This window comes from Chiloscyllium punctatum, chromosome 4 (assembly GCF_047496795.1).
Source record: "Chiloscyllium punctatum isolate Juve2018m chromosome 4, sChiPun1.3, whole genome shotgun sequence".
Taxonomy (NCBI): Eukaryota; Metazoa; Chordata; class Chondrichthyes; order Orectolobiformes; family Hemiscylliidae; genus Chiloscyllium; species Chiloscyllium punctatum.
In genome coordinates, this window is record NC_092742.1 from 104,106,904 (window position 1) to 104,128,214 (window position 21,311).

General features: G+C 46.1%; 1 protein-coding gene across 1 annotated transcript in view; it reads right to left on the reverse strand.

Annotated features, from left to right (window-relative positions):
* Positions 1 to 412: 412 nt before the first annotated feature.
* Positions 413 to 21,311, reverse strand: part of LOC140476010 (polypeptide N-acetylgalactosaminyltransferase 16-like) — a 113,987-nt gene continuing 93,088 nt past the window's right edge. Inside the window, exons 13-14 of the mRNA XM_072567914.1 lie at positions 20,851 to 20,967; positions 413 to 12,251 (exon numbers count right to left, since the gene is read on the reverse strand). Coding sequence (XP_072424015.1) covers positions 12,114 to 12,251; positions 20,851 to 20,967 — 255 coding nt within the window. The 3' untranslated portion in view covers positions 413 to 12,113. The remainder of the gene's footprint in view (positions 12,252 to 20,850; positions 20,968 to 21,311) is intronic.

Here is a 21,311-nt window from a genome sequence, read left to right on the forward strand (position 1 = left end):
TCGGGGTGGACTTGTTGGGCCCTGTTTCCAGACCAAAGGGAATATAATCTATACTGACTGAAAGGGCAAAATGGTTTGGTTAAGTGAGGGTCTGTATTCAGTGAGTTCCACCATTCACTGGTATCTCTACAGAGTACCTCAGCAGAAGCTCCCAGACTGGGATATCCCAAGGTCGTCTCAGGTAATATACAAATGCAGGTTTTCACATTGAAAGAAGGTTGCATGCATATCCCTGTATGTTCAGAACCTGGATCCATTCCAGGTCTGTAAACATGACAAACATGACTATTTCAATGTCATGGACATCAGCCTTGAAGAGAACCTTAGAAAAGCTCTTGCATGAGAAAGATGGTTTTTTTTGGAAGTATCAACGTCCAATACATTTGCAAAAAGCAGAAGGTAAATACATGTGTAATCTAATCACGCACACATCTTCCTTTATTTCTTCATCAGTTCTCAGTCCGTGGACATCACTGGTAAATGTCAACATTTATTACCAATCCCGAGTTACTCTCAAGAAGGTTGATGCTTCAACAGCTACAGTGTCTCTGGTGTAGGTGTGAGGAACATTGACCCAGCCAAGGTGACTCATTCCAATGATGATGAGATTCTCTGACATCACTGCAAACTAAGACTGGAGCTCTTCCCCACTCAAACTACCAGGAAGGAGTCTAGAGGGAAGTTTCAGGGATTCTGGCTCTGTCGGAATTCCTTTAACCTTGGCAAGGGAAATTAAGCTCCAACACTCTGGTTTGATTATGACTTGTCACTTTGCCGGTTAGACAGCAACGTCCTGACAAAATCTGTCCAAATCAGTGAAAGCCAAGAGATAGCATTCAGTGGGGAAAAAAAATTAACAGTAAAATTTCTTTTTGAAGCCATCTATTCAAACCTTCTCCAATGTCATGGAAGGTTATAGGTATATACTGCAGGGCAAGAGTTATAACTGGGGGAAAGGTAATTATGATGCGATTAGGCAAGGTTTAGGATGGGTACGCTGGGGAAGGAAACTGCAGGGGATGGGCACAACTGAAATGTGGAGCATATTCAAGGAACAGCTACTGTGTGTCCTTGATAAGTATGTACCGGTCAGGCAGGGAGGAAGTGGTTGAGCAAGGGAGTTTACGAAGAGTTGTCAAGAGGAAGAAGGCGGCTTATGTAAGGATGAGACATGAAGGCTCAGTTAGAGCGCTTGAGAGTTATATGTTAGCCAGGAGAGAGCTAAAGAGCGAACTAGGAAGAGCCAGGAGGGGACATGGGAACTCATTGGTGGATAGGATCAAGAAAAACCCAAAAGCTTTCTATGGCTATGTCAGGAATAAAAGTATGACCAGAGTAAGATTAGGGCCAATCAACAACAGGAGTGGAAATTATGCATAGAGTCCGAGGAGAAGCGCTCATTGAATATTTTCCATTGGTATTCACACTGGAAAAAGACGATATTGTTGAGGAGAATACTGAGATACAGGCTACTAGACTGGATGGAATGGAGGTTCACAAGGACGTGGTGTTAGCAATTCCGGCAAGGGTGAAAATAGATGAGTCCTCTGGGCTGGATGGGATTTATCCGAGGATTCTCTGGGAAGCCAGGGAAGAGATTGCAGAGTCTTTGGCTTTGATCTTTATGTCGCCGTTGTCTACAGGAATACTGTCAGAAGACAGGAGGGTAGCAAATGCTGTTCCCTTGTTCAAGAAGGGTCCCTGGTAATTATAGACCTATGAGCCTTCCTTCAGTTGTGGGTAAAGTGTTGGAAAAGGTTAGATGGAATAGGATTTATAATCATTTAGAAAGGAATAAATTAATTAAGGATAGTCAACACGGTTTTGTGAAGGGTAGGTCATGCCTCACAAACCTTATTGAGTTCTTTGAGAAGGTGACCAAACAGATGGATGAGGGTAAAATGGTTGATGTGGTATATGGTTTTCAGTAAAGCACTTGATAAGGTTAAGGTTCCCCACGGTAGGCTAATGCACAAAATATGGAGGCATGGGATTGAGGGTGATTTAGCGGTTTGGATCAGAAATTGGCTAGCTGAAAGAAGACAGAGGGTAGTGGTTGATGGGAAATGTTCATCCTAGAGTTCAGTTACTACTGGTGTACTGCAAGGATCTGTTTTGGAGCCACTGCTGTTTGTCATTTTTATAAATGACCTGGATGAGGGTGTAGAAGGATGGGTTAGTAAATTTGCGGATGACACTGAGATCGGTGGAGTTGTGGATAGTGCCAAAGGATGTTGTCAGTTACAGAGGGACATAGATACGCTGCAGAGCTGGGCTGCGAGATGGAAAATGGAGTTTAATGCAGTAGTGTGTGAAGTGATTCACTTTGGAAGGAGTAACAGGAATACAGCTAACAGTAAGATTCTTGGTAGTGTGGCTGAGCAAAGAGACCTCGGTGTCCATGTACATAGATCCCTGAGAGTTGCCACCCAGGTTGATAGAGTTAAGAAGGCATACGGTGTGTTAGCTTTTATTGAGAGAGGGATTGCGTTCCGGAGCCATGAGGACATGTTCCAGCTGTACAAAACTCTGGTGCGGCCGCACTTGGAGTATTGTGTCCAGTTCTGGTCACCGCATTACAGGAAGGATGTGGAAGCTTTGAAAAGGGTTCAGAGGAAGTTTACTAGGATGTTGCCTGGTATGGAGGGAAGGTCTTATGAGGAAAGGCTGAGGGACTTGAGGCTGTTTTCGTTAAAGAAGGTTGAGAGATGACTTAATTGAGATATATAAAATAATCTGAGGGTTAGATCGGGTGGACAGTGAGAGCCTTTTTCCTCGGATGGTGATGGCTAGCACAAGGGGACATAGCTTTAAATTGAGGGGCGTTAGATATAGGACAGATGTCAGAGGTAGTGTCTTTACTCAGAGAATAGTAGGGGTGTGGAATGCCCTGCCTGCAACAGTAGTAGACTTACCAACTTTAAGGGTATTTAAATGGTCATTGGATAAACATATGGATGTAAACAGAAGACTGTAGGTTAGATGGGCTTCAGATTGGTTCCACAGGTCAGTGCCTGTGGAGGGCCTGTACTGCACAGGAATGTTGTATGCTCTTGTTTCAATTTTATTTCAGGACAATGCTCAATAATGTTAACAAGGTGATTAATCGCTTCCAGAGTCTCAGCTTAACAGCCACTACAGAAGTGACCTGGAATGTATTGTGTTTAATTGAAGGGGCAGTAAAGCAGATTTAATATTAACTTTCAAAAGAGAACTGGAGAAATGCACAATTAGTGCATTAAAAGCAGTGGGCCAGGGCTAAATGGATCGTGCTTTCACGGGCTGGCACTAGTATGAGGGACTGAATAGCCTACTTTGCGACGTGATTCTGCAAAACTCAAAGAAGTCTTTTGTTTTTATTCACTCGTGGGACCTGACCATTGTTGGTTGGCCAGCACTTATTGCTAATCCCCAGTTGTTGTTGTTTAGTAAGTTGTAGATACTTACTCAAAGAGGGATATCAGTGGGGCATCTGCCCCATGTGACAACAAATAAATCTTATTGAGTTGGCAACGGTCCTCCAAAAATCCTTAACTGTTTTGGAATCCTTTAATGTTTTTATTCCCTATTCGTCCACCCGCCTATTTCATTCGAACTGAGTTGGAAATAAAGTATTGAAATGACCGTGACAAGTTAAGACTGTCCAGCTGAACGAGCTACTGATCCTCTGAAGTACAAACTGACAAACAAAAATCCATTCATTTTTGGAAAAAATTTATGAAGGCCCTGTTTTGTGGTGGTTTTAATTGCCTCAGTTAGGGGGAGTTTCTTAGGATTTTAAATTTTAACTAATCTGACCCTCAGTTGGCTTAACTTCGGATCTCTGCTTACTGCTGGGATGGTATAAATTGTGGAAGTTTCTCAATTGGTTTTCGAAAATGCTTTCAGATCCAGCTGTGATCTCATCCAGTACTGGATTTACCAAAAGCGATCACAGGCTGGTCTGTTGTTCACAAGAATAAGAGGTGCAGTTAGTAAGTTTGCAGATGACACCAAAATTGGAGGTGTAGTGGACAGTGAAGAAGGTTACCTCAGATTACAACAGGATCTGGACCAGATGGGCCAATGGGCTGAGAAGTGGCAGATGGAGTTTAATTCAGATAAATGCGAGGTGCTGCATTTTGGGAAAGCAAATCTTAGCAGGACTTATACACTTAATGGTAAGGCCCTAGGGAGTGTTGCTGAACAAAGAGACCTTGGAGTGCAGGTTCATAGCTCCTTGAAAGTGGTGTCGCAGGTAGATAGGATAGTGAAGAAGGTGTTTGATATGCTTTCCTTTATTGGTCAAAGTATTGAGTACAGGGGTTGAGAGGTCATGTTGCAGCTGTAAGGACATTGGTTAGGCCGCTGTTGGAATATTGTGTGCAACTCTAGTCTCCTACCTATCGGAAAGATGCTGTGAAACTTGAAAGGGTTCAGAAAAGATTTACAAGGATGTTGCCAGGGTTGGAGGGTTTGAGCTATAGGGAGAGGCTGAACAGGCTGGGGCTGTTTTCCCTGGAGCGTCGGAGGCTGAGGGGTGACCTTACAGAGGGGCATGGATAGGGTAAAAATCATGAGGGGCATGGATAGGATAAATAGACAAAGTCTTTTTTCTGGGGTCGGGGAGTTCAGAACTTAGGGTGAGAGGGGAAAGATATAAAAGAGACCTAAGGGGCAACTTTTTCACGCAGAGGGTGGTACGTGTATGGAATGAGCTGCCAGAGGATGTGGTGGAGGCTGGTACAATTGCAACATTTAAAAGGGATCTGGATGGGTATATGAATAGGAAGGGTTTGGAGGGATACGGGCCGGGTGCTGGCAGGTCGGACTAGATTGGGTTGGGACATCTGTTTGGTATGGACGAGTTGGACCGAAGAGTCTGTTTCCGTGCTGTACATCTCTATGACTCTACAACTGACTAACTAGTACTGTGTAGACACCAGCACAGAAGGGATTTTGTAACGCTTCTGCCTAGGACTCCACTTCTTCACATCCTCATTCGGGTTTCTAGCCCAGCATCTCCAAGACGTGAAGATTAACTTCACGGATAGTGTTGCAAAGAAAAAAAAGTCAGCAATTAAAAACAGAAACTTGGTGAAAGTACCCACCAGGTCGGGAGACACCTGTGGTGAGAGATACAGAGCTAATTCCTCAGGGGCAGACAGAAAAGGTGGAACTCGGAACACAAACACTCTCTGACTGAATAGTGGAGCAGACCCGAAGGGCTGAATGGCCTCCTCCTATCTTGTCAGTTGTCGGTGTTTGTCTTCCCCGGGGGGGCAATGGGAGTCAGGTCACTGAATACATTTAAGGCTGAGAGAGGCAGATTTGAGGAAGTCGAGTGTTACGGGGATAGGCAGGCAAGTTAGGGACACAGAACAGTACAGTCAGCCATGATTGTATTGAATGGCAGAGAGTCAAGGGCCTTCTCCTGGTCTTACTTCTTTACGGTTTTTTTTTTGCCTTTTAAAAAATATGTTTTGTTAGCTCCTCTCCCCCAACACCTACTGTCTGACATACTGAGTATTTCCAGCAGTCCGACTCAGTGTTAAAATGCCCAAGTTTCCTCCCTCATGCAAACTCAAGGATTACTCCCAGCATGGCAAGAGGGATGAGGCCCTGAAGACAAAACCTTTAGCAAGTTAGGAAATAAGTTAGACAGCAGGGTGCACCAAAGGTCTCCTCCGTAGATTACTCCCAATGTCATGCGGTACAAGACACTGGTGCGGCCGCACTTGGAGTATTGTGTCCAGTTTCTGCTCACCGCATTATAGGAAGGATGTGGAAGCGTTGGAAAGGGTTCAGAGGAGATTTACCAGGATGTTGCCTGGTATGGAGGGAAGGTCTTATGAGGAAAGGCTGAGGGACTTGAGGCTGTTTTCATTAGAGAGAAGGTTGAGAGGTAATTGAGTCATGTAAGATAATCAGAGGGTTAGATAGGGTGGACAGTGAGAGCCTTTTTCCTCGGATGGTGATGGTCAGCACGAGGGAACATAGCTTTAAATTGAGGGGCGTTAGATATAGGACAGATGTCAGAGGTAGGTTCTTTACTCAGAGAGTAGTAGGGGTGTGGAATGCCCTGCCTGCAACAGTGGGAGACTCACCAACGTTAAGGGCATTTAAATGGTCATTGGATAAACATATGGATGAGAATGGAACAGTGTAGGTTAGATGGGCTTCAGATTGGTTCCACAGGTCGGTGCAACATTGAGAGCTGAAGGGCCTGTACTGCACTATTTTGTTCAATGTCACACACCATTAAAAGGAAGGACAGGACCCAGTAAATCTATGGTTGTAGGGATGTGGCAGGAGCAAGAGCTAGAAGATTCCAGGGGAATTGGTCCTGGTTTTTTTGGAAACATAGAAATTACAAGCAAGACTTGGCCATTATTCCTGATGAAGAGCTTTTGCTCGAAACGTCGATTTTACTGCTCCTCGGATGCTGCCCGAACTGGTGTGCTTTTCCAGCATGCCACAATCTGGTTTCCAGCATCTGCAGTCATTGTTTTTACCCATTCAGCCCATCAAACCTGCTCTACCATTCAATATGGTCATGGCTGATCATCCTACTCAGTCCCCTGTTTCCACCTTCTTCCCCATACTCTCTGATCTCTTTAGCCCCAAGAAATAGATCTCACTCCGCGTTGAACATGTGTGTGAATTCCCTCTCAACAGATACCCTGGCTGGGGGATGAGGATGGCGGTTGCTAGTGCTGTTGCAGGAGCTTTAAATTCGCTGGTTAGAGCAAGGGGAGGCTAGAAAATGGACAGTAAAAAATAAGTTTGCTTGGAGATTAGTGGTGTGTATGAAGGAGTCTAATGATTAAGTAGATGAGGTTGAGAGCCATAGGTAGATGCATGCAAGTGTGGTTTTCCTTACTGAAGGAGGGCCAGGATGCACAGTCTTGGTAATCGGGATAGAAAGGGGAATACAAAAGAGAGGGGGGGGGGGTTCATGAGAAAGAACCATGAGAAAGAAGGTTTGCTCGAGTGGTTCAGGAGGGTTTAAGCTAGTATGGCAGGGGGGTTGGGAACCTGAGCTATATACCGGTGATGAGAGTTGATGGAGATGAGGCAATAGCAAGAGACAGCGCAGCCAGTGGGAAGGAATTTCCTGGGAAAGAACCAAAGGCTCGGTTAAAGTGTGTTTGCTTTAATGCAAGGAGTATCAGGAATAAAAGTGATGAGCTTCGAGCATGGATCAGTACCTGGTGCTATGATGTTGTGGCCTTAACAGAGACGTGGGTTTCTCAGGGGGCAGGATTGGTTGCTGGATGTTCCAGGGTTTAGGACATTTAAAAAGAATAGGGAGGGAGGGGAAAAGAGGAGGGGGTTGTAGCACTATGGACTTCAGCAAGGCATTTGATAAGGTTCCCCATGGTAGGCTCGTTCAGAAGGTCAGGAGGAATGGGATTCAGGGGAACATAGCTGTCTGGATACAGAATTGGCTGGTTGACAGAAGACAGTGAGTGGTAGTAGAAGGAAAATATTCTGCCTGGAAGTCAGTGGTGAGTGGTGTTCCACACGGCTCTGTTCTTGGGCCTCTACTCTTTGTAATTTTTATTAATGACTTGGATGAGGGGATTGAAGATGGGTCAGCAAGTTTGCAGATGACACAAAGGTTGGAGGTGTCGTTGACAGTATAGAGGGCTGTTGTAGGCTGCAGTGTGACATTGACAGGATGCAGAGATGGGCTGAGAGTTGGCAGATGGAGTTTAACCTGAATAAATGCGAAGTGATGTATTTTGGAAGGTCGAATTTGAAAGCTGAGTACAGGATTAAGGATAGGATTCTTGGCAGTGTGGAGGAACAGAGGGATCTTGGTGTGCAGGTACATAGATCCCTTAAAATGGCCACCCAAGTGGACAGGGTTGTTAAGAAAGCATATGGTGTTTTGGCTTTCATTAACAGGGGGATCGAGTTTAAGAGTCGTGAGATCTTGTTGCAGCTCTATAAAACTTTGGTTAGACCGCACTTGGAATACTGCGTCCAGTTCTGGTCGCCCTATTATAGGAAAGATGTGGATGCTTTGGAGAGGGTTCAGAGGAGGTTTACCAGGATGCTGCCTGGACTGGAGGGCTTATCTTATGAAGAGAGGTTGACTGAGCTTGGACTTTTTTCATTGCAAAAAAGAAGGAAGAGAGGGGACCTAATTGAGGTATACAAGATAATGAGAGGCATAGATAGATTTGATAGTCAGAAACTTTTTCCCAGGGCAGAAATTGTTAACACGAGGGGTCATAGTTTTAAGCTGTTTGGTGGAAAGTATAGAGGAGATATCAGAGGTGAGTTCTTTACGCGGAGAGTTGTGAGAGCATGGAATGCGTTGCCAGCAGCAGTTGTGGAAGCGAGGTCATTGGGGATATTTAAGAGACTGCTGGACATGCATATGGTCACAGAAATTTGAGAGCTTGTACATTAGGTTTACCTTACATGAGGACCAATGGTCAGCACAACATCGTGGGCTGAAGGGCCTGTTCTGTGCTGTACTGTTCTATGTTCTAACCACAGGAAGAATAGGTGTAAGGATCCATCAAATGAGACTATACAGGTCGGACCAAGGACCATCAACTCAGCAATCGCCTGGAAGGGAGCATGCAATAGATCCCAGGTCACTCAGAGGGAGATAGACGAGTAAATCTGAAGGGCAATTGCTGAGACATGCAGATTTACCTGGATGTTGCTGGGAATGGAGGGTTTGAGATATAAAAATAGATTGGGAAGACTGGGATTTTTCTCACCCCATTCTAAGGAGGGTGAGGGGAGGCCGGATTGAGGTTTACAAAAGCATGAGTGGCATAGAAAAGGTGAATTGCAAAATTCTTTTCCGCCAGGGCAAGGGAATTCAAAATGGAGGGCATAGCTTTAAGGTGAGAGGAAAAGATTCAAAAAAAGGCATGAGGGGCAACTCTTTTTTTATACACAGAGAGTGGTTAGTGTGTGGGATGAACTTCCAGGCGCAGTGGCGGTTTCGGGTACAGTTACAATGATTAAAAAACGTTTGGATAAATTCACAAATAGGAAAGGATCGGAGGGATATGGGTCAAACGCAGGCACTTGGGACTAGTTTAGTTTGGGGATGTGGACAGCATGAACTGGCTGGGCCAAAGGGTCTGTTTCCATACTGTATGACTCTATGAACAAAAAGGCAACAGGAATCTCCGCTACCTACCCTACTGATGAGCTGAGAGAGTGCCAACAGAATTAGCATGAGGTGTGGAATTCTTCACATTTATTCAGAAGACTGTGTTTTTAATCCCAGTATGAGGCAAACCAGTGCGAGGGCCAGTTCCAGACTGGATTTAGTGAACCATTGTGTGCAGTTAGGAAGGGATGTCAGTAAGACGGCTTTGTGGGGGAAAGCCATAATTTATAGAGAGTTAGACTTGAAAAGGGCAGATTATGTTGACACTGGTGCACTGTACATTGCAGGACGGAGACTCACCTGAGAGGATGTGGACAGAGAATGAGATCAACGGTACCCCTCAGGCTCAAACATCCATCTTTGCTTAGAACGGAGTGGCTGAGGCAGGGCAATTTAAAGATCTTTACTCGCTCGATTTTCGATATAGTCACAGCAATTCAGAAGTAAGACAGTCACCAAAAAATCAAACAGGGAACTCAGGGGAAGCATCAGGGAAATTGGATTGTGTACCTACCCCCTCCCACCCACTCCCCCCACCATTAGCAGGACAGAAAGATAAGATAGGACCATATAACATGGGAACAGAAGGAGGCCGTTTAGCCCACCGAGTCTGCCCTACTATTCCCTGATGTCACGGCTGCTCTGATAATCCTCAACTCCCCGTCCTTGCCTTTTCCCCATCGGCCTCCATTCCCTTGCTGATTTAAGAACTGTCTCCCTCAGCCTTGAATAAGCTCAATGACCCAGCCTCGCCAGTCCTCTGCGGTAAAGAATTCCACAGACTCACCCCCCTCCGAGAGACAGAATTCCTGCTCGTCTCCCTGTTTTAAATGGGCAACCCCTTGTTCTGAGATAATCCCCCTCTGGTCCTAGACTCGCCCACAACCTTTCTGCCTCTCCACCGTCCAGTCCTCGAAGAATCTTGTATGTTTCAATGAGTATCTTCGAAACTCCAATGAGTACAGGCCCAACCTAGTCAACCTCTCATCGTGAGACTGTCCCTCCAAACGGGAATTAGCCGAGTGAACATTCTCTGGACTGTCTCCAACGCCAGTCTATCTTTCCTTCCATAGGCATCCCAAAACTGTTCACAGTATTCCAGCTGCAGTCTAACTAGTACCTTGTCTCGTTTTAGCAACACCTCCTTAACTTTTATACTCCACTCCCTTTGAAATAAAGACCAGCAGTCCATTTGGCCTTCCCTGATGAAGGGCTTTTGCCCAAAACATCAATTTTCCTGCTCCTCGGATGCTGCCTGACCTGCTGTGCTTTTCCAGCACCACTCTAATCTAGACTCTGATCTCCAGCATCTGTAGTCCTCACTTTCACCTTCCCTATTAGCAGCTGAACTTGGTGCTAGCTTTGTGAGATTCCTGGTTGAGGACCCCTCAGATCCCTCTGTTCTTAGCTTTCTGCAGTCTTTCTCCATTTAAATAATATTCAGCTCCTCTTGCCCAAAGTGCATAACCTCAAATTTCCCCACATTACATTCCATCTGCACAAGGAATGCTTCCCTTTCATGCTTGAGGCCTGGAATTTGGGAGCCGGGAGGATATAGATGAACCATATAAAACATTGGTTGTACTGTGATGTGGACACTGCATCACGTTCTCCTTATAGGAAGGAGTGATCTAATCAGCAAGAACACACAGATCTAGCAGCCCGATGATGGTAATAGTTGAAGGGAAGACTTACTAGAAGTCAGCATTGGAAGAGGAGAAGCTGAGGGGCCATTTAACGTGAGTTTGTCGAATTAAGAGGGGCTTGGATCAGCTGGGAAGGAGGATCCATGTTCCTTTTATGGAGAAATCAATAATTGGGGTTAGTGCGGGCAAACATCGAAACTAATTAGCAAAGAATTGGAGGGCCATTAAGGAGTAACTTTAGTTCCACCCAGAGTGTGCTGGGAAATCTAGGAACCAACGCCTGAAAAGGTGGTACAGCAAAAACCCTCATACCTTGAGAAGATGGGACATGAAGTTAAAAGTGCGGTAATCTGCAGGGCTATGGCCCAAGTTGGGTAAACAGTGATAAACACCGGACAGCTCTTCTTACGACTGACACCGACATTTGGCCACATCTGTGCTTTTCCACACTTCTACAAATTACAGGAACATTTACAAAGATGGTTATCGTTTTCTTTGAAGTCTCATTGATTGGTCAGTCATACCGGGACTGAGGTTCACGGTGAGAAACGGCCGCTTGACTGGATTATTCCCGCCTCAGGCGACTGTGTGGAGTTTGCACGTTCTCCCCGTGTCTGCGTGGGTTTCCTCCGGGTGCTCTGGTTTCCTCCCACAGTCCAAAGATGTGCAGGTCAGGTGAATTGGCCATGCTAAATTGCCCGTAGTGTTAGGTAAGGGGTAAATGTAGGGGTATGGGTGGGTTGCGCTTCGGCGGGTCGGTGTGGACTTGTTGGGCCGAAGGGCCTGTTTCCACACTGTAATGTAATGTAATCTAATCTAATTTCTGACTGCCAAGCAGATTGTGAAGCATCTGTGTTCCAATCAGGGTGGGGAGGCGGGGTAAGGGGGCACCAATGGTGGGACTCTTGGGATGGGGCTGCCGGTGGCAGTAAGTCATGTGATCAGCCCAAGTCTAACAGGAAGCCAAGTCCATGAAGGGTATATCTGCAAGTCAACTGATGGGAAAAATGATTGGGAATAAAGTAGAAAGGGCTACGGAGAAAAGGGAGTGGGATGTCATCTGTTTGTGCAAGACTGTGCCTTTGGATAGCTCCAGCAGCATCCATACTGAGTCATGGTGAGCTTCCCATACAGTTGTTCCCTCTCAGGTGTGTTTAGCCAGCAGCTGTGCAACTCTCCAACGACTTCTTCATGTAACCTCTGTCGGGGGAGGGGGTGGGGTTGGGATGGTGGAGGGGGAGTATATTTACATACATTCGAACCCCACCCTGCCACCGCACCTCTGACGCCCATACAGGTGTGACTGGAGGAGGGGTGGGGGGTGGGGTCGGTGTGCAGGGTCACGTAACCTGCAGCCTCTCCCACTGCTGAGTGCCGAGCTCAGGGTGACAGGTGCTGGTCCCCACCCTCCCAGACTCGCTGTCCAGGCAGGCGCCAGTTATCAGCTGCTGGATGGCCGACCCCTTCAGCTTCCATTTCTGAAACGACCAACAGAGACGTGGTTACAGGCGCTTTGTAGCTATGTGGAGCACCTCGAGACGGGCCGCGGTCATGTTTCACCACGCCAGGCTTCTCGTTTCACAGAATCTAATTGACGCCCTCCCTCCCTCCCTCCCTCCCCCACATGCCATGTCAGGATCCCAACTCGTGTTGCCCAATCACGAGTGCGGCTCCCCATCCTCTGTAATGGCCGCTCTGTATCCTTACTGCACCTCACTGTTGTAAGGAAACGTAGAAGCCAATTCCAAGTTCTCGCATGTCCAGCTGAGTTCATTTAACAGAGGACAAACATTACCAGTGCTTTCGAGAGAACTCTCCTGCTTTTCGGTCAGCACGTCAGCTTTTAGGTCAAGCTGACGAGGTGGTTCAGATCAGTTCTGACGGAGTCATATTAGACTCGAACCGGGAACGCTGTTCCTCCCTCCGCCGAAGCTGAGTTTCTCCAGCATTCCCCGGTTTTATTCCAGACTGGCGGCTCCTCATTTTGAGAAACTGACTGTAAGATGGTTCCTCTGACAACGCAGCACTCCCTCAGTCTGACTGGTGTGCTCTGGAGTGGGGCGTGAGCTCAGAACTTTCTGACTGAGGAAGGACAGCCTCATGTGTTCCTCCTGACTGCAGTGATCTCTGATTATCCAATTCACATATACGCTTCATGGTCTTTTAAGTTAGAAGTGAGTGTGTAAAACATTGGGTAAATTTTGATTCTACTCTTTGGTTGTGAAATTCTTGGCAGATGGTCAGTTGGGACAGGTCATCCTAGACACCTGATGAAATACCACCCTTGGTCCTAAAACCCATTCAGGCAATTTTTGACTTGTTAGTGTAAATAATATTATACCATGCAAATTGTTAGAGAATAGAGAAAGAGACTTGCTTGAATGCAATACTTGGTGTTACGAAAGTATAAGGGGTACTGTACCTTTAAGAGAGTTTAAAAACTAGCAGAACTATATGACACAGGACTAAGTGTTCCAAACAAGGGAACAATGCAACATTTGGCCAAACAGCTAGATTAGCTGGGTTGGCTGAAGATGACAAAACAAATTCAAATTCAGCCAATCAGTTTAAATTATGCCCCAATACACAAACCACCGACCCAGTTTGAATTGAGTATACTGACAGTATTAAAAATCAATGGCACAATCTGATGCTTTGGGGGTATAAAACCAGGACAAATTGAACAGTTGGGAGGAGAACTTCCACCAGACCAACACCTGTAGACGGCTAATCAGAACTCTCTGAGAGGTACCTATCTAGAGAAGGAGTTTGCCCAGAGAAAAACATCAACACTAACCTAGAGAGCAAATCTACCAAAGTAAATAAAGAGAAGATTTGACAGCTGGCTGGATTTTAAAATTTGAATTTTTGGTAAATCTTAATTGGGTGTTTTATTAGACTAGCGTTGTAGAAGAGAAAGTAAAAGATAGATTAGAGGAAGGAGTTGTAAATAGTTGCTAGTTAATTATTCTCTGTTATACCTTAAGAAATAAAGTTGTTAAGTTTTACTTTAAATAGTTCTTGGCTTCTTGGATTTTCACAGATTATTTCATGGAATCAATCTTTTCTGTTTTGTTGGTTTTAAATTAAGCAGAAGGGTTTACCCCCATGTCGTAACAGTTTGGGGGCTCGTCTGGGATTTGACCTTGGGACCTCTCGTAACATAGGTTTCAGGAAAGCTAAGTTTTAATGGGGAGGTGATGGCCTACTGGGGTGCTATCGATGGACAGTTAATCCAGCGACCCAGGTGATATTCTGGGTACCAGGGTTCAAATCCTGCCATGGCAGAATTTTTTTTAAAAACTCTGGAATTAAGAGTCTAATCACCAATGGTCAGGACAAACTCATCTGCTTCACTAATGTCCTTTAGGGAAGGATACAGCCATCTTATATGTGACTCCAGACCCAAAGCTATGTGTTTAATCTGGGCGATTAGGGATGGGCAATAAAAGCTTGCCCAGCCAGTCTCACCCTCACCCGGCAAATGAATAAAACAAAATAATGGGATAAGACTGAGATTGAGAATTGCATTCTGATCAAAAATATGACTAAGGAAACAACAGCAGTGGGGAAAAAAACAAAACCCCTTAATTCAGGGGCATTAGTATATGGCGCTAAGGGGGACAGAGCTCTACATATCAAACAAACCATGCCCGGTCAACAAAAAGGGGTAAGCGATAACATAACAATGAAGGGAAGAGTGTATGAAAGGGCTTTGAATATTATAGTCCCACGTGGCTGGGAGAGAAACACAGAGCAAAAGAGGGCAGTCAACAACTGCAAAGTAGGAACATGAAAATGAATTTAGGGACAACAAGATCAATCCTTGTTTTCTTTACTGTTTCTCTTTTGGTACAATTTTTAATCAAGGATAATGTGAGCCCTTTAAAAACAAATGGAGTGTAATATTGAAAATGAGAATCAGTGGGGTGGCACAGTGGGTAGCACTGCAGCCTCGCGGTCCCAGGTTCGATTCCAACCTTGGGCGACTGTCTGTGTGGAGTTTACACATTCTTCCTGTGTCTGCGTGGGTTTCCGCTGGCTTCTTCCAAAGATGGTGGTGAATTGGCCAGGCTAAATTTCCCCATAGCGTTAGGTGCGTTAGTCAGAGGGAAATGGGTCTGGGTGGGTTACTCTTCAGAGGGTCGGTGTGGACCTGTTGGGCCGAAGGGCCTGTTTCCACACTGTAGGGAATCGAATCTGTTCAATTCTTTGTGTTGGCCTTCACAGTAGGGAAGTGGTTAATAGACTAGACATTCCAAGGATTCTAAGAACAAATTCAAGGACTGACACTCCCCACAGCTGAAGCAAGTCTGGAAAAACCAAGAGGCTGAGGAGTGGCAGATGGAGTTTAATTTAGATAAATATAAGGTACTGCATTTTGGGAAAGCAAATCTTAGCAGGACTTATGCACTGAATAGTAAGGTCCTAGGGAGTGTTGCTGAACAAAGAGACCTTGGTGTGCAGGTTCATAGCTCCTTGAAAGTGGAGTCGCAGGTAGATAGGATAGTGAGGAAGGCATTTGGTATGCTTTCCTTTATTGTTCAGAGTATTGAGTGCAGGAGTTGGGAGGTCATGTTGCGGCTGTACAGGACATTGGGTAGGCCACTGTTGGAATATTGCGTGTAATTCTGGTCTCCTTCCTATCGGGAGGATGTTGTGAAACTTGAAAGGGTTCAGAAAAGATTTACAAGCATGTTGCCAGAGTTGGAGGATCTGAGCTACAGGGAGAGGCTGAACAGGCTGGGGCTGTTTTCCCTGGAGCGTCGGAAGCTGAGGGGTGACCTTATAGAGGTTTAAAAAATCATGAGGGGTATGGATAGGGTAAATAGATAAGGTCTTTTTCCTGGGGTCGGGGAGTTCAGAGCTAGAGGGTGAGAGGGGAAAGATATAAAACAGACCTAAGAGGCAACTTTTTCACGCAGAGGGTGCTGCGTGTATAGAATGTGCTGCCAGAGGATGTGGTGGAGGCTGGTACAATTGCAACATTTAAAAGGGATCTGGATGAGTATATGAATAGGAAGGGTTTGGAGGGATATGGGCCGGGTGCTGGCAAACGGGACTAGATTAGTTTAGGATATCTGGTCGGTATGGATGAGTTGAACTGAAGGGTCTGTTTCCGTGCTGTACGTCTCGATGACTCTATAATGCATCCACTACTACAATACTCCTGTTACAATACTGCTACAAATCTACTCACACAAAATACTGATTACCAGAAGCTGTTGGCTTTTCAACAAAAGAAGTGATCAAATTGGAAGTGCCCTAGCCATCAGTGTTCAAGGTTTTCTTATTCAGTTGTTGTCCCTTTCGGGAGAAGATTTTGCATGTAACCTCTTCCTTTAAGTGAGAGAGAAAATCCCAGAAAACTACTAACTTGTGAGTCTACCAAAGGTGGTGCAAGTAAAAGTGATCGAGTCTTTCAAGAAATTTGAGCTGGCCAGAGATGGAGTCAACATGGATTTATAAAGAGTGGGAGAAAGTGAGGCCTGCAGATGCTGGAGATCAGAGTCGGAGAGTGTGCTGCTGGGAAAGCACAGCCGGTCAGGCAGCGTCCGAGGAGCAGGAGAATCGACGTTTCGGGCATCAGCTCTTCACCAGAGAATCAGGATTTCCTGATGAAGGGCTTCGGCCCGAAACGTCGACTCCTGTGCTCCTCGGATGCTGCCTGACCGGCTGTGCTTTTCCAGCGCCGCACTCTTGACTTTGTACAGGGTGACCATGTGTAGTAAAATGAAACTCATTGAACTGGTGAGGGAGTAACCGAGCTCAGGCGCAGGGAATGTCTACGAGCGTAGTTTAGATGAACTTTGCGTGAACAGAACGGGCTGTTTGCAATCCTGGTGTCATCCTCGGAGATGAGTTTTGTACCTTGTCTCCAGGCCATCATTGAAAGCCTATTCTAACCTCTGGCACATCATCTGAACCATTGACTCCACACAGTAGTGTTCATCACCCTCTCTCCAACTGCAACCACCGTCCTTTATTGAACATGATCTCTCGACAAGTTGATCATGAGCTGATACTAAAATGCCTCCTTGCTTCTCCCCAAAAGGGAAAATCAAAAAACAAAGAGCAGTACAGCACGGGAACATCCCTACACATCCCTGAACACTTTGGGACAATTCAGCATGGCCTGTTCACCTGACCTGCGCATCTTTGGACTGTGGGAAGAAACCGGAGCACCCGGAGGAAACCCACGCAGACACGGGGAGAATGTGCAAACTCCACACAGACAGTCGCCCGAGGCTGGGATCAAAGCTGGGTCACGGGTTGGACCAAACAGTCTGTTTCCATGCTCTATGATTTCTTAGGAGAGATACACAGGCCTTCAGACTTAACAATAACATTAGTAAGACTTTAAAGGTTAGGTTGTGTACACATACTCAGTTTGTACTCTTGGACAGAGGCAGTTACAACGATTGAAGTTGTCACGATATTTCGGTTTTTGAAACAAACTAGTAAGGTGGAAGAAGGGAAACACTTCTGCACTGGTGAGAGAGAGTCTAGGACAAAGGGTCATGAAGGAGGCGAAAGTGGGCACTGCAGATGCTGGAGATTAGAGTCAAGATTAGAGTGGTGCTGGAAAAGCACAGCAGGACAGGCTACATCTGAGGGGCAGGAAAATCGACGTTTCGGGCAAAAGCCCTTCATCGGGAATGGAAGTCAGTTGGAAGTCCAAGCCAAGCCATTGAGAAGCTGAGGTCAGGAGGCATTCCTTCATGATAAGGCTGGTACAAAAGGTGGTAACCTTCCTTTATCCTTTCACGGGGCGTGGGCATCTCGGGCAAGGCCAGCATTGCTTGCCTGTCTCTAATTGTTCTTGAACTTAAGGCAGTCAAGAGGAGGAACATTTGGATCGAAATAGTGTGCAAGGGTATGGGCAGAAAGCAGGAGGTTGGCATGAGGTAATGACGCTCACTTAACAAGCCAGTACGGATAATGATGGGCTGAGTGGTCTCCTTCTGAGTCTCTCTGTCATTCTATAATCATTTCAGAGGACGGTTAAGTGGCAAGCACACTGCCATTGATGTGAAGTCACATGAAAGCAGCCTGGATGATGATTTCCGTCTCTAAAAGACATTAGTGAACCAGATGGGTTTTCACAACTAGCTTTTTAATTCCAGATTAAATACCAGGTGGATTTAAATTCAATTAGTGGGATTTGGATCTATTACCCTGGGCCAGTGGCTAGTTTAGCAACATTACCACTGCTTTTCCCGCCCATAAACAGTAAGTGTTATCATTTTTAAGCTTTTAAGATTTGAGATCAGTAGCATTTTGTTAGCCAGGTTTACGATAGGATACGATAGGGTGGCATGGTGGCTCAGTGGTTAGCACTGCTGCCTCACAGCGCCAGGGACCTGGGTTCAATTCCAGCCTCAGGCAACTGTCTGTGTGGAGTTTGCACATTCTCCCCGTGTCTGTGTGGGTTTCCTCCGGGTGCTCCAGTTTCCTCCCACAGTCCAAAGATGTGCAGGTGAGGTAAATTGGCCATGCTAAATTGCCCGTAAATGTAGGGGAATGGGTCTGGGGGGGGGCTTACTCTTCGGAGGGTTGGTGTGGACTGGTTCCCACACTGTAGGGAATCTAATCTAATAATAGGCATTTGAATTACAGACCATCTGTGTTCTCAGTGCATTGTGGAACACACTCAAGGCTGAATGGCCTCCTCCAATATTCCTATTCTGAATGTCAACAGGGCAGTCGCTGGTCTGTAAGAACACAGACTACAGCGTTCAGTGTTTGTATTTCCCCTTCCATCCCAGAAAAAGGCAGCATGGTTAAAGTGCAATTGCCTAATCATAGATTTGGCTATTAATCCACACAATGCGTTCAAATTTAATTTAGTTTAAATAATCCAGGATTAAAGAAAAAGTCTAGGGTCAAAATGTTGACGGTGACGTTGCTAGATTGTTATTGTTTCATTTAGAAAAAAACAAGCTGACTCACATTCTTTAAGGCAGGAGATGCGCCAGGGTCTGTAATTGACTACATTTCCATGACATCACTGGAATTATCTTTAAATTAGGGCGGCACGGTGGCTCAGTGGTTAGCACTACTACCTCACAGCGCCAGGGTCCCAGGTTCGATTCTAGCCTCGGGCGACTGTCTGTGTGGAGTTTGCACATTCTCCCTATGTCCGTGCGGGTTTCCTTCCACAATCCAAAGATGTGCAGGTCAGGGTGGATTGGCCACGCTAAATTGTCCACGCTAGGTGCCTTAGTCAGAGGGAAATGGGTCTGGGTGGGTTACTCTTCGGAGGGTCGGTGTGGACTGGTTGGGCTGAAGGGCCTGTTTCCACACTGTAGGGATTCTAATCTAATTTAATGTGTTCTGAAGTGGCCAGGTGGCCCTCACTATCACGAAACATCTCAAGGGTTGGCTGACAAATGCCAGCCTTGTCAGCAACACATCCTTAAAGGGCAGAGGAGGAGGTACATAGCCAATCTGTTCCAGCATGTAACCCTTTAATTCCGTTGCGTGGCCTCCTGTTGTGTAATTTAAAGGGGCCGGCCTGTATGATGCCTCTGTTTTGGTGGGCTTTGTGGTTGCTGCACGGTTTTTGCGGGATAACGTTGCTCATGGGTGGTGTTCCCGCCCTGAGAGTGAATGGGTTTTGGTGGAATTGGAAGAGGTGGGGGAGTCGAACCTCCCTGTGTTCCTGTAATGATTGTAATAAGGTCAGCCAAGGGGACTTCATAGGGGTATGATGTTCCGTGACTGGGGCTGTTAATCAGGGACCAGATAAGAACAGCAGTGTCTGCTCACACTGAGGGGCTGGCTCTGAGGAAGCTCGATTCGTCTCAAGGACCCTTCCCATGTGTATAAAGGGTGACTTGATGACGGGATACCAGCCTTGGTGGTGTTACTTCAGTTCCATGTGTGCAGGAGACCACTTGGCAGATGGGCCGGGAAGCCTGAAGGAAACACTGCAGGGTGCTTCTGGAGCGAGAATAAGCAGTGATCCCTGCTGATGTTTACAGTTCAGTTTCCCCGCTAAGTAACCATTTTCCATTGTAAGCTGAAGCCTTTAAATGTGTCCCCTGCTGTCTGACCATTGCTGCTGACCGTTGTGATGGGATGTTTTATTGTCAACATAAACCTCAGGCAAACATTTGGAGTTCCTGCCCACATGGTTTCTGTTAATAATTTGAATGTTTCAGCATGTTTTAAGCCTAAAGAATCCCTAATATTGCAGGGAATAAGCTGCTCTACTTCCTTGCATTATCACAAAGATGTACGCAAACCAGTTAATAATGACTCTTGATCCTCTATTTTTTAGATGACTCCTCACACTTTCCAAGATTTATTTTGGAGAATGTATTATACCTGTTGTTGAATTAACCCTCACCCAATTTTGGCTTGCTCAGTGAATATCAGAAGGGGCAGCTCTGGACTGTTGAGTGACAAACGTAGCTGAGACAGAAATCGTGGGTTCCTGTCATAACTCTGGAGGCAAGAGCACAAAGGTGCAGTCCTGAGGGAATGCTGCAACGTCAGAGATACCGTCTTCCCTCTCAGTTCCGCTCCACAAAGCAGAGGCCAGTTCTCCCTTGTGGTTTGGCCAACGCTTGTCTTTCAATCGACTGACCGAAACACAGATGGTTTGCTCATCGTTGACCGTGTACCTTGCCTTTAAGAGAGCTCACCTTTAAAGGACTTCCTGTGCTGTTGTTGTTGTGACCCTGCCTGACTGCTCACCTGCTTGGTGTCTGTGAGCTGCACACACAGACAAGTCAGCTGCCATGTCTGCCTCATTACTTTGTAATGTGTCTTACTGTGTTCAATAAATGAACCCACAGAGTTCATCCGTCCCTGATTGTCAGGCACTTATCACACACAGGACGATTGTTAATCACAAGACCGCACAAACAGATCCTGTGCGTTTCCCCACCTTAACACTGACTCCGTTCCCAGAGTAATTGATGGGTCATAAACAGTGTGGTGCTGCAGGAGAGCAGGGACGTTGGGGAGAAAGGTTCGAGACTAGCCGTGAACAGGACTGAGCTCCCTGCCCCAACCCCGGAGTCCCACCAGCAGAGTTCCTGCAGGTACACAAGTCCCCGTTCTCACCTGTCTGCCGTCCTCCTGGTTACATGGTTCGAGTACAACTTGGGAAGCTATGGAGAAGTTCGAAATTGCCACGCACTTGTCCTGCTGCTTGATCCGTCCCCCGGAGAACACCCATTCCTGCAAATCATCAAAACACCCAAAAATCCAATCACATCCGTTCAATTCCATCAGAGAGAGAGGATGGAAGCAAACTGGAAAATATTAACAAAATCATTCAAGGTCAGTGTGATTAGGTTGCCCTGTGGATCACAAATTTTGAGGTAAACTTGCCCTCCTTGTCTTTCTCAACATCGCCGATCACAATGTGGACCAGACCACCCTCCTCCAACTGTGTGACACCGCTCTCACCTGGTTCCATTCTGACAGCAGCAGCAAACAAAACAGGAACACAAGTCGACCATTCGGCCCCTCGAAGCACTCCTCTCCCCGACCCCGCCATTGGAACTGATCGACTGTGGGTC